The 12,068-nt window shown below is 37.3% G+C and overlaps 3 protein-coding genes across 7 annotated transcripts; 1 reads left to right on the top strand and 2 right to left on the bottom strand.

The window, feature by feature from the left end:
• Positions 1-741: 741 nt before the first annotated feature.
• LOC102622786 (uncharacterized protein At2g39920) lies at positions 742-4,555 on the top strand. 3 transcript variants are annotated; one of them, XM_052439496.1, is made up of 6 exons: positions 742-1,180; positions 1,320-1,394; positions 1,497-1,646; positions 2,110-2,557; positions 3,196-3,396; positions 3,650-4,072. In XM_052439496.1, exons 3-6 carry the CDS (start codon positions 1,577-1,579, stop codon positions 3,696-3,698), a joined length of 768 nt encoding a protein of 255 aa, XP_052295456.1. In that variant the 5' UTR covers positions 742-1,180; positions 1,320-1,394; positions 1,497-1,576; the 3' UTR covers positions 3,699-4,072. The 3 variants fall into 3 exon arrangements, with proteins under 3 accessions (XP_052295456.1, XP_006486380.1, XP_006486381.1); XM_006486317.4 differs by lacking the exon at positions 3,650-4,072 and adding an exon at positions 4,079-4,555 and having other exon boundaries at positions 746-1,180; XM_006486318.4 differs by lacking the exon at positions 3,650-4,072 and adding an exon at positions 4,079-4,555 and having other exon boundaries at positions 746-1,394.
• A 75-nt stretch (positions 4,556-4,630) lies between these two features.
• Positions 4,631-7,668, bottom strand: LOC102622091 (L10-interacting MYB domain-containing protein). 3 transcript variants are annotated; one of them, XM_006486316.4, is made up of 4 exons: positions 7,440-7,668; positions 6,058-6,403; positions 5,392-5,973; positions 4,631-5,288 (listed from the first exon to the last, which is right to left on the bottom strand). In XM_006486316.4, the coding sequence occupies exons 2-4, from the start codon at positions 6,382-6,384 to the stop codon at positions 4,752-4,754; spliced, it is 1,446 nt and encodes a 481-aa protein (XP_006486379.1). In that variant the 5' UTR covers positions 6,385-6,403; positions 7,440-7,668; the 3' UTR covers positions 4,631-4,751. The 3 variants fall into 3 exon arrangements, with proteins under 3 accessions (XP_006486379.1, XP_006486378.1, XP_052295455.1); XM_006486315.4 differs by having other exon boundaries at positions 6,058-6,424; positions 7,440-7,667; XM_052439495.1 differs by lacking the exon at positions 7,440-7,668 and having other exon boundaries at positions 6,058-7,432.
• A 1,182-nt stretch (positions 7,669-8,850) lies between these two features.
• LOC102619139 (glucan endo-1,3-beta-glucosidase 7) lies at positions 8,851-10,294 on the bottom strand. Its single transcript, XM_006486472.3, has one exon. It carries the CDS (start codon positions 10,292-10,294, stop codon positions 9,116-9,118), a length of 1,179 nt encoding a protein of 392 aa, XP_006486535.1. The 3' UTR covers positions 8,851-9,115.
• Between the last annotated feature and the right edge of the window lie 1,774 nt (positions 10,295-12,068).

Below are 12,068 nucleotides of genomic sequence, written 5' to 3'. Positions count from 1 at the left end.
TAGAATGTGTTTAGATCGAAATAAATTTGATATGATACAAAATTGATACGTAAAAACACACATTCCGCTGCCCTGTCTTGTCATCTCTAATTTCATTGGACTTAGTTTATGAGTTTTGCAAACTACGGGTTTTTGTGAATTTTCATTAAACAACAAGGATTACAGTGTAAATTACCTTCCACAAGCAGACAAATTCAAGGTTGTTTGAAGAAACACGCATCATAAGCCTTTTGGACGGTCTACCATTATATGAGTTATTAGAAAATTTTTAAAATATGCTCAGAAGTAATACATATGTATAATTATTATATATATATATAATAATTTTTTGATTCGGAATTATAAAGTGCGGGAAACGTTAAGGAAAATTTTAAAACCATAAAGTTTTAAAAGGTTAAAATTTAAAGCGCTTAAACCGCATGATTTATGTATTTTTTCAGACGTTTTCGTATTTTAAAATTTTAGATTGAAATATATATATATATATTGATATATGTATAACTAAATTTAATATAACTATTATTAATATGATTATTTTTAAGTATATATACATATTATTGTATTTCTGATCTATTCGAAAAATTTTCGACTTATTGAAATAAAAATATCGGGGACATGGACAGCAATTCCGCAAGGTAAAAGCCAAAGAGTCACAAGCAAATTTATTTTTGGGACAGAACTACCCTTTGATTTGCTTTTAAAGACCAAGCAAACACAATTATATATTGGAATCATGACATGAGTTCCTGTTGAATGGGCTGGGCCCACCACTTTTGCCATCCCCTGTCATTCGAAAAAAGCCACAAGACGAACCTTCCTAATTGGAAAGACGATGAAAATTTTGATATTTTTATTCATGTTCTTCGACATCCTTCTTATCTCTTCTATTATTATTCTTCAATGTCAGCCTCTCGGCTCTCTCTCTCCGTCATTTGTGAATTGCGAGTGCCTTTTTTTTTTATTTCATTAATGTTACTTCTGTGGCGTCACTCTCTTTTCTGTTTCTGGGGTTGATGGATTTTTTATTCTTTAATGGGATGGCTAGGAACCTTGATAACGAAACCACTTGAAAATTTCTGATATTACATGATCAGTTGATTTTTTTTTTCTGTCGACGCAGATGAGATTTTTGTGTTTATTTTACATAATTGTGTACGGAGATGGCTAGTGGCTTCTGATTGTGAGTCATGATATGATCTCGACTTAGCGTTCATAAATATTTAGTTTTGGTTCATAGAATGATAGAAATGAAACCTTTGTAAGGTTTCTTAATTTCTTTTGGAAATGTGTTATCTTTGTTTTAACTTACTTTTCTTTAGGTTTAAATATGATCGGCAAAAGAAGCTGAGATGAGATGCTGTTGTTGGCTCGTAGCATGGTAGATGAATGTTATTGTAAGTTTTAACTTCTATAGAAGATATCTTTGAATTGTTAGCATGATTTATTCTGTCTGGGTAATTGAGATTTTTATGAGTGTTTAATCTTTGTTGTTACAGGTGACCCTTCTATCACCCAAAGGGATCTGTAGATATGCTAGTTTTAACTTGAGCTGGTGAATGCTGGTTAGATTACCAAAATGTCAGCTTACGCTCATCAAATGGAGCGGCAGCTCTCCTCCCAGAGTCTCTCGAGTAGAGGAGGCTCTGGTAAGCTACACCTTTTAAAGTTTTTGGCATTTGTTGTTGACTTATAAGTATGCACACCAGCATTTACAGTAATTAGAAAGTGATCTAAATGATTCATTATGGTAGGTGGGGGCAATTTAGAAAATATGAGTGACTGATGTAAGTAAATAGTGGGGCTGGATTGAAAAATTCAATATACTTTTGCGAATCCATTGTCACTGAGATCTTTTCACTTAAGTTGTTATGTTATTATCAACTACCATAGTAGGTTTGGGAAGAATACGTGCTGTCATTGATTCTTTTATGGGATCAATGGCTTTAAATTGAATATATAAAAAATTGGCTACTTGATGATTTATATGTTCTCTCATTCATCTGCTACTTCTTGACCTTTTTCAGCTAATTTCACACGTCAAGCTAGAGTTAATATAGTTTTGAAATAAGTTTGATGGAATATTAATCTTGTTGTTTTCCTTGGGACCAGAGCATGGAAGCCAATATACGGTTGAGTCCGGGTTCTACATGACAACGTTTGCTGCAGTAATCTTCATTGGTGGTCTTATAACAGTTGGAGTTCTGTTAATAACCTTGCTGGTTACATTAGCTGTCATGTTGCAATCCTGTCAAAATAGGAGTTCCGGAGTTGTTGAACTTATGAAATCAAGCGGTGATAACAATTATTGCAAGCTATTTGCTCTACATGCCGAGCTTAACAGCTTGGAAGCAGATAACTTGCCAGAAATTTGCAGGGGTCTTGCTATTCGATACATCAAAGAAGGACAATTTGCTAGAGATCTAAACCTTTCAATACAGATTGTTGAAGGCTACTTTAATACTCTTACACCATCATACAATGGTCTAGATGTAGTTTTAATGGACATAGATGATATTTTCGCTTCAAGTTCCAAGTACAGTAATCCATTAATAGACAGGTAATTTTCTCGTGCCTGTAGCATATTTGCTGTCTTTGTGTATGTTGCCTCTCATTTTTTTGGTATGATTAGGATCATAAATTCTCTCTCATTTTGAACGTCTTAACATGCGACCATTCCTTTGTACTTGTTGCTTTTTCCTCTTTTCTTGTTTAGTGAAAGTACACAAGTTTCCTAGGGGACAAACTCTTATTTGCATATTAATTTTAAACAATTTGAAACTTAAAATTGGAAATTGTGCCCTTTTTTCGCTTCTCTTTACAGCCACTTCCCCCCGGCCAAAAACTACTTTTTATCTTTTCCTTTTCCCTTTCTATTCCTTCTCAAAAATCTCAAGAGCGCTAATGTCTTCTATAGAAGAAAAATTACTCAGATGAAAAGAGGTTCTATTTCCTTTTGGTATTCACGCTTGATAATCACGCTTCTGCTAGGTCTTAACTTTTTTATCCAAAAGAATGATCTGCAAGCAATCAGCATTTTCTCTGAGTCAATTAAATGATACTTCTTTCTCTTTTTCATTTCTTCCTACACAAAATAGTATCAGTTGGAAGCTGTTTTTTATTTCTCCCCCTTGCTATGCCAAAAGTGCCTGTGATCGTTGTAAATTACTTACAAGAAAGATTTCTGCTGCTGCACAGAGTTAATGTACGTGGGTATATTGAGTGCATTGAAGAGGCCAAACATCTGAAGCACATTTTTACATTGAAACTATTCATGAAACTTCAAGTCAGGGGATGGCCTGTGATACTTTTATCTAGAAAGCATGAGGGACAAAGAAATGCCACCACAGAGCTCCTTATTTCAGCTGGTTACAGGGGTTGGTCTTCATTGATTATGAGGTATTAATACGACGTTCTTTTCTTTAAGTCATCTAAATAATTTTATTATATTTTTAATAAAATGTCTTATACTTTCCAATTCTTTTTCAAACTTTGTCATGCTTTGGTATGGAATATTTGTCCTTTGCACTGGTCGGTTCTTTAATTATAGGCAATGCAGGTCTGCAGTATGAGTGTTTTTGGATGGGAGTCAATTTTTTATCTGTTATATGTGGTATGTGGTTTATAAAATAGTGGTATTTCTTATGATTAGAGCTTCTGTTTCGACCATGGTTACCCTAAACCCTTATCAGAGAATCTGAGCCTACATCTGAATCTATCTTTGACACCAGAATTTATATATTGGTAAGCTTTTACATATATATGCACTATTGAGTTTGTTTTTGAGATTTGGATTTTTAATCATACTGATATGCGGCAATGGTAAAGCTTGGGGTAGAATTAGCTGGCATGGATCTTAGGTTGGATTACTTGCAATATCAGGAAAAACTGTGCTTAAAATTGCTAGTGCGTTTCCAACCATTAAATGTGCCATCTCAATTTTTAGACGAGCCACGGATTTTCTAGCTCAGGGCTATTTTAATCCTTTTGTTGGTACCAAGGTACTCAGAGTTACAAACTCGGACATTTATGTATTTGCATACTCTTTGGAGTTTGTTGAAAATGGTTTGCATTCTTGTAGGCTGGACAATGAAATGCAAATGGATAGCCGCGAATACTTGTCTAGACGAAGGACGATATTGCAGAAAGAGGGCTTCCACATAACTGGTTTGATTAGCAACCAGATGGATGCTTTAATAGGTCAAAGTTTAGGGAAGCGTGTTTTTAAGCTTCCTAACCCTTTATATTACAGTTTTGATCATCACATTGAAAGTACAAAATTTCCATCGTAGCTGATGTTCCTTGGTGGCGTGCGCGCTATTGATTCCTTCTTTGTCATTGTTGATGATTTTCCAGAGTGGTATCGGCACCACTGATATCTTCTTTGTGCATTGACTATTTAATGATCTCCATCGCAGTTTGTTACTAGGCTGAGGCAATGAGTGATGAGTACCCTGAGTAGCCATCGCAGTTTGCAACTAGGCTGAGGTAGTGAGTGATGAGTCCCCTGAATTTACTGTTGTATATATAATTACAAATAGAAGAGTTTTCTGAGTTACCAGTTGATTGCGGCTCATCTTCATGTAATTCTAAACTGGAAATGCTATTTTAATCTGTTAAAACATAATCAGAGTAGAAAATCAAAATCGAAATTGAAAATAATGACCCTATATGACCAATGAAATTAAAAAATCGGTGGATTGCAGTACAAAATTTTGCAACCACGTACACTTTACACGCCTGAAGAGATTAACTTAATACAAAGGAGGACTAAAAGAATGCAGCCGCTGCAACCATGCAACTCTTACACTGGGCTCCTTCAATTCAAGGAAAATTTCTCTATATTCTATCTTCAGAAACAAATCTAGAGCAAACATGTAAAGGCTACTTCCCTGTTCTACCTCCTCCATCCCATCAAGACACTGAATGCATTCCCCAATACTGTAATTGGGTATGCCTTTCGTAGGCCGAAAGGTTATAGAACTTCTTTGAATCGTCACAGCACTTCCTGACTCAACATCATAAAGATGCTCTGTTTCTCTGTCCAGCTTTGCACAGCCTGGTTCATCTAAATGCAACTGGGAGGTAGCAGCACTATCATCAAGTCGCCTCCTTTTCCTCTCCAACTTAGTTGTGACTTGCTCTTGAGATGAGGTAGAGCCATCATTGAGCCCCCTACGCAGACTAGGAGTATCAGCATCTCCAGTATTTGTTGTCCCATCAAAGATGATTTCCAGTTTGTCAGTGCTTTGGATTTCCTTAAATCGAAATTGTGCTGCTTCAGAGTTTGCCTGAAACAATACTGTTATGCTAATTTTAAGCTTGAATGCATGACAAAACATAGCTAAGTTTTCCATTTAAATAGTATCAACTATTGTTAGGTCATTACTTTACCTTTATATAGTTCTCCCAATCTTCTTCACTTGCACCAAACCTCCTGGTATTTGAATCCCATTTCATATGACTCGTGCTAATTAGCTTACACCAAACCTTCCATTGTTCCTTCGTGGAATCCCAATGATTCTTCAGTTGTATCCTTTCGTACCTCAAACCAGTCTTTTCTTGGAATGATTCAACAATATTCCTCCAGCCCTCCTTGGTAAAATGTGTCCCTGGTCTATTTCCTTTCAATGTCTCTTGAAGGCATATGTCAATAAAAGTTTCATGCAAGGCAGGTAACCAGCTAGCTTTTGGCTTTGATTCCTTTGAAACGGATGCACTCTGTTCACTTGCAAGTCGTCTGCCACGTCTAGTATAAACTACAACAGCATCACTAGAACAGTCTACCCACTCATCCGGCTTTGCCGTGCGCGACTCTTTAGCATGCAACAGAGAAATGGTTGAAAAATTATTCTGCCCCCTATGTAGAGTTGGAAGTTCTGTGTCATCAGCACTTACTGAACCATCAAAGATGGTTTTCAATTTGTTGACATGCTGAAGTTCCTTGAACCGAAATTGTGCAGCTTCTGGGTTTTCCTGTGACAAAGAGAATGATGCTATTACTAATCCAGAATGTCTGAAGAAAAACAAACCTCCTGCACATCTGATTGGCTAATATACCTGTGCATATTTGATCCATTCTTCATCATTTGCACCAAATTTACATGTAACAGGATCCCATTTCATACCATTAGCTTTAATTAGCTTACACCAGACTCTCCACTGCTCCTTAGTGCTATCCCAGTGATTCTTCATTTGTTTCTTATCATACCTCAAACCAGTCTTCTTATTAAATGACTCAACAATATTCCTCCAACCCTCCTTAGTAAAATGTGTACCAGGTTTATTCCCATTTAATGTCTGTTCTAGACATGAATCAACAAATATTTCATGAAAAGCAGGTGTCCAATTGGCCTTTGCCTTTGGAGCAGATAAGCTAGACATCATTTATTCAGCTGCAATTGTTCTGATATTCACACAGCTATGACTGTAAACAAGATATGTTAACTTGCAATTAAAGACAAACTGATTTGCCTATCACTTGTTCTACATGCATGCAAGCCTCTGATTTGCCTATCATTTGTTCTACATGCATGCAAACCTCACATGCCAACATTTACATCTGGATCTACCAAAACACACAGAAAGGAAAAACTGAAAGCAGCAAGAAACTCCGTTCCATATCAAGTATCACCAATCATTATGAACAGAAAAGCATGACCAAATGAAAAATGAAAAGCTGAAAATCGGTCTTCTATGTGAACTGGTCAAAACCAAAGAAAGAGACTAAAATTTTCCCTCCAACAATACTATAAAACTATAAAACGTCATTCCAGTATGAGCACATTCCAGCTTCAAGGTGGGGAAAATAAAAATAATTCAGCCTGATTAGTTCATAGGAATTAACACACATTATCACCACCCAGACACAATTGAAATTGCAATTAATTCCCAGTCATCAACATATGAAGGGTGTATCACAAAACAGGAAAGAGCAACATCTTCATTTTGGTGGGAAAAATGCATTGCTAAGGCAGCAAAAGACTGGAAACATAACAATATTTGCAATGAAATTCATGAAAATATATCCCTATATTAGAATCATCCATAGCACTGTGAAAAATGGAAATTCTTGAAAATTGACGCCCAATATTTTTCTAACAAGGTTTTTCATGCAACTCTAAAATCCTACTCATATTATTATTACACCATTAAAGGAAAAAAAGAAAAGGAGAGGGGGGGGGGGGGGGGGGGGGGGAGCGCCCACAGTGCTTCAACATAGTTTAGTTTCCTAACTAGAACATTTTCTCATAAAACAAACAGAAATTTAGGGCAAATAAGGGATTGTTTTGACGTTACTGCATTCAAAATCGCTTAAACAATCAAAGTTGACATGCACGGAAATAAAATAAAATAAAATGATAACAATTAAGTGATAAAATTGGAAATTTGTACGCTAGCAGAATATTGCAAAACAGAAAAAAAAAAAAAAATTAACATACCTGTAACGCAAAGAAAGCTGCATTTGGTGAATGAGAGGCTTCGAGAATTTTTGCAGGGTTTGTGAAAATTAAATGGTTTTAGCAGTATATACAAGACTCGTCTTTCCTTTTCTTTATCTTTTACTAAAGCGAATCCAAATTCCTCTTTTTTAGAATTTTTAATTTTTTCTGAAAAAAAAAAGGTGAGCAAGAATCACTTTTTTCATTATAACTTTTTTTTTTTTTTAAATTACTATTTCCTTAAAATCTTATCTGAGTTGACGAAGCTTTACCCAAACAAGGTGGGACGCGCGCAGCCAGCAGGGGCTTTTGATTGGCTTATTAGTTAATTGGTTTAGTCATAGGCCCATACCAAACACGTTACCCATTTGACATTCCAATTTTAGTTCATTTTTTGAGGATATTTTCATAATCTAAAAAAATAAAATACATTTATTTATTATTATTATTATTTTTAGTTGTTGTGATCCATTTTGGAGCAAAACTGTAAGTCTATAAACATTCAAAGATGTTGTGGCTGATATGCCAGTTTTGCAAGTAATTTACAACAGTGAAATGATACAAACCCCTGTCAAATTTTATAAGATGAACTTTTGAACATATACCAATTGCATTCTCGACGAATGTTATGGTTATAGAAAGATCAAAAGCAGCTAACTTGCATGCAATTTGCCCCAGTTAGAAGTGAACTGAGTTAGCAATTACCAGCACCGTAGAATCAAGCACAAAGCTCACCTATGAAATACACCCAGTTGGAGATTTGGCTCTCAGATGGCCGATCCTTAAAACTTCTCTTCTCTTTTGGTTTGGGGTTATTTTAATGGCCAATCACACTTAACCTCGATTCAAAACCATACCAAAATAAACAAGCAAAACCAAACAAGCACTCGAAACTTTCCAAAACAACAAGAAAACCTTTGAATCTCATCTATTCATGACCATAATTGATGTACAGGGGAAATTTGACGACTACCTTGCAAGAACTTTGCCCAAATAAGAATAAACTAACACTAAACAACCTGTAGCATATAATCATGAATAAACTCAACTGAAGCATACCCAGTTGTAGATTTGGATAGCAAATTGCCAGTTCTTAAATTCTCCGCTTCTTTTTTGAACCATCTTAATGACTAATGAATCTCAGCAATTCGTGGACGGTAATTGACGTGCAGTGCAAATTTGATCACAAATCGTCCAAAACACGCACAACTATCCAATTATGCGCACTTAGCTTTACAAAATCATACCGAGATGCACAAAATTGAACCTAAATTTGTACTAATAGCCAACAGAGAGCAAATTTATTAACAAACCAGTCAGCAAAATTTGTAAGACGAACTTGTGAACATATGCCAGTTCCAGTTTTAATCAAAGGAGCAATCGTAAGCAGTAAGCAAAACCGAGAACACAAAGTTTTCCTAATCAATTCAACAAGAATGTCCAAGAATCTCATCTCTATTCAATGGTTCATGACTGTATAATTGACGAGCATAGCGAATTTGACAAAAATTTTTCATGAAGATCTCACTAAGACACATCAGTTATGCAATTATGCGTAACATTAGCTTCACCAAATCAGACCTGAACTCACAAAAATTGAACCTGAAAATTGTACTAAAAGACAGAGTTAAACAACTCCAAAACAGAATAAAACCCAGCAATATTTCATCAACCACCTACCACAAGCTCCAATTATCGCCAGCACAGAGCAAATTCATCAAGAAACCAATCAGGAAAAACCTTAACAAAGCCCTAAACCCACCAACAGATTCAATCTTGCAAGCCCTTGAGAACTCAATCTCATACTTCTGAGTAAAATTCTGATGCAAAATCCCCCAACTCCTCTCTCCTTTAACTTCTATATCAACCAATTCATAAACGTACGCCTCTGCAACTCCTTCTCTTCTCAGCGGCGAGCCCATCCCAGATTTCAAATGCGCCACCAAACCCTTCAAGTACATTTCCGCCAATGCCGGCGTCGCGTCGACTTCACTTGCATCAGCGCCGGAGCTCGGCCACCCCGTCTCCGCCACGATCACCGGAATATTCTCATGACCCGCCACTGCCATGGCACTAATCACAGCATCCACCATTACGTCAAAAAGATTCGTGTACCTCACCCCGGTGATCAAATCGTCTCGGAAATTGAAAGGGTAGTTTTCGAACAGAGCAAACCCTAACGGGATCTCGCAGTTAAGACGGTACATGTTGTAGGGATAAACATTGACCAAGAAAGACGAGTTGGTGTCTTCCAAGAACTGAAGCAGCGGCTTCATGATGAGACTCCCAGCGGGCTCTTGAAACTGAGCGGATGAAGGGGGAAACGACGTCGTGATGATGTTGAAGAAAGAGAAAGTGGTGGAGACGGGGATCTTTTTGATGCCGAGATCGTGGAGGGCTAAATGGACATTTCTCACGGCGGGGAGAAGGAAGGGGGACAAATCCGGCGTCGTATCGAAGATGTCGTTACCGACGGAGATGAGTGATATTTTGGAGCGCGGGTAGAAGGGGAGGACGTGGCGGTAGAGCCAGCGCTGGGCTAACGTGCGGTTAGCGGCTAACGTAGGCACGAAGGCGTTGGGAATTGAGAGGAGGATGGTGGTGTTTGTGTAGGCGAAGGCTCGGATTAGCGACGGGTCGGAGTTTGGGAGGCGGACGGCGGGGATGTTGAGGGATGTTACGATTGATGCGACGCGATCCGGTGGAGGCGGAGGTGGGGGATGGGGGTTTGCGATGGTGGGGGCCAGTATGGGGGGCGCGTAAGTGACGCCGATGAGGGGGCGTGAGGAGGAGGTTGAGTGGAGGAGAGAGAGGACGATGAGGAGAGCGAAAGCCAACGAAGAAGAAGAAGCCATTGATGAGCTTCTTGGATTCTAGAGAGAGAGAGAGAGAGTGCGTGTGTTTGTGTTTGTTTGTTGCGGGTGTTAAACGAATGGGGCTAGTGAGAGAGTGAAAGGTGGTTTCGTTCTGTTAGACTTGGCGGGAAAGAGTGACTGGGTGCTAATTGGTTGTTTTATTGTAATTGTTCACTTCTTTAGCTGAGCCGTTTGATTGGCGATGACTGATGGACGTTAGGCAATCGGACGGTCAAGATGCCGGATGGAGAACAGGTTGCTTGCGTCGCGGTGAGATAAGTGCATTCGGTGCATTTCAGTGGGAGACGAGAGTTAAATGCTATTGTACGCATGATGCTGTGAGTTCAAGTGAAATGGCCATTGACGAGTTTCTTTCTTCCTGGGATGAGAGGGAGTTTGAAAACTGAAATGAAAGGGGGAGAGGGAGTGAGAGAGTGAAGGAGGTTTTTTTCTGTTAGATTTGGCGGGAAAGATTTCTCCTTTTTTCTCTCTCTCTCTCTCTCTTTCTTCCTTTAATCTGCGCCGTTCAATTGTAATACTAGTTTAAACAATTTAAATAATATTCAAGTAAAACAAAATCCATAATCTAATTTCTACAGCAACCACCAGCACCACCGCTGCAGCCATTCACAACCATCACCGCCACATCCATTCGCTCGCCACCGTGGTTCCACCACCTCACAATTTCCTCGAACGATTCACAACAAAATCTCTGTTCTCTTAATCTACATGCTTATTTTTTTCACATGGCTCTTCTCGAAGAGTCAAGACTTTGCACGATGGAAGCTGGGGCCTGTTGCTGTTGAAGACAACTTTGGATGCTTTTTAATTCTTGTGCAAAACTTGTCCTCTAATGGAAACCTAAAAGAGTTTTATGCTTGATTCAGTGAGCTTTCGAGAAATTGACTGTCCTCGCAGCCTTGTTTTGAAAGTATATCTTTGCGGTCTGCATGGGCTTGGCCATGTTTGATCGCCGACCAATCCTCGACTTCAATGGAAGTGTCTGGGCTCAGCTCGGAACCGGGCCAGCCAAGAGTTTTTAACTCAATGCAGCCCAGTCAGGTCTCTAAGGACACTATTGCATGTAAATTAATACCGATAGACTTTAAATTTCTCTAATAGAAACAAGAAAAAAAAAATACTATCATATATTGAAAATTCAGAAGAGAATCAATTGTTTAATACACAAACATTTTTTTTTTATAAAAATAGAAAAGATTATCAATTCTATTATAAAAGAAAGTGGATAAATTTTTATAAGGCGCTGAATTTAGATAATTGTAGTTTAAAAATTATCATATTTAAGTATCTAACAAACGCTAGATAATGTGACTTGAAAGTCAAATTATTTTAACTTACCAATTGTATAATAAAAAAATTCTAATATTTTTATAAAATTATTTATTTAAAAATTATATTTATTATATATGATTAATTTTTATTTCATTGATATAAAATTCATATGAAAAAATAAATGAAAACAACACCAAGAAACAGAAAGTGGGTGCTGCTTACCTTTGTCACATGCATGCAAAAGCAACAGCGGGTCTCTTTTACCTTTATAAGTAACGTTTCATTCTGCAGATATCTTGTAAGATTAGTGCATTCGGGTCATGCTATCTATGTTGTGCGGCTTGAAATTTTTTTACAACTCTTTCATTTGCCTTAACATAATTCATTGCATTACAATAAATAAATAATGAATTGGGATTAATTACTGCTTAATATAAATTTATAGCTAATATTGTTTCGCTTTCTCTTCCCATTCTCATTT

The sequence above is a fragment of the Citrus sinensis genome, chromosome 4 (genome assembly GCF_022201045.2).
Source record: "Citrus sinensis cultivar Valencia sweet orange chromosome 4, DVS_A1.0, whole genome shotgun sequence".
NCBI classification, from domain to species: Eukaryota; Viridiplantae; Streptophyta; class Magnoliopsida; order Sapindales; family Rutaceae; genus Citrus; species Citrus sinensis.
Note: the sequence above shows the minus strand (reverse complement) of the source record. Positions and strands in the feature narration are given on the sequence as shown.

Coding starts and splice junctions, on each gene's coding strand:
- LOC102622786 (XM_006486317.4), top strand. CDS start 1,577: ATGTCAGCTTACGCTCATCAAATGGAGCGGCAGCTCTCCTCCCAGAGT. Junction 1,647..2,109: donor CTCGAGTAGAGGAGGCTCTG/GTAAGCTACACC, acceptor CCTTGGGACCAG/AGCATGGAAGCCAATATACG. Junction 3,397..4,078: donor TGGTCTTCATTGATTATGAG/GTATTAATACGA, acceptor GCATTCTTGTAG/GCTGGACAATGAAATGCAAA.
- LOC102619139 (XM_006486472.3), bottom strand. CDS start 10,294: ATGGCTTCTTCTTCTTCGTTGGCTTTCGCTCTCCTCATCGTCCTCTCT.
- LOC102622091 (XM_006486316.4), bottom strand. CDS start 6,384: ATGATGTCTAGCTTATCTGCTCCAAAGGCAAAGGCCAATTGGACACCT. Junction 5,974..6,057: donor AATGGATCAAATATGCACAG/GTATATTAGCCA, acceptor TCTTTGTCACAG/GAAAACCCAGAAGCTGCACA. Junction 5,289..5,391: donor ATTGGGAGAACTATATAAAG/GTAAAGTAATGA, acceptor GTATTGTTTCAG/GCAAACTCTGAAGCAGCACA.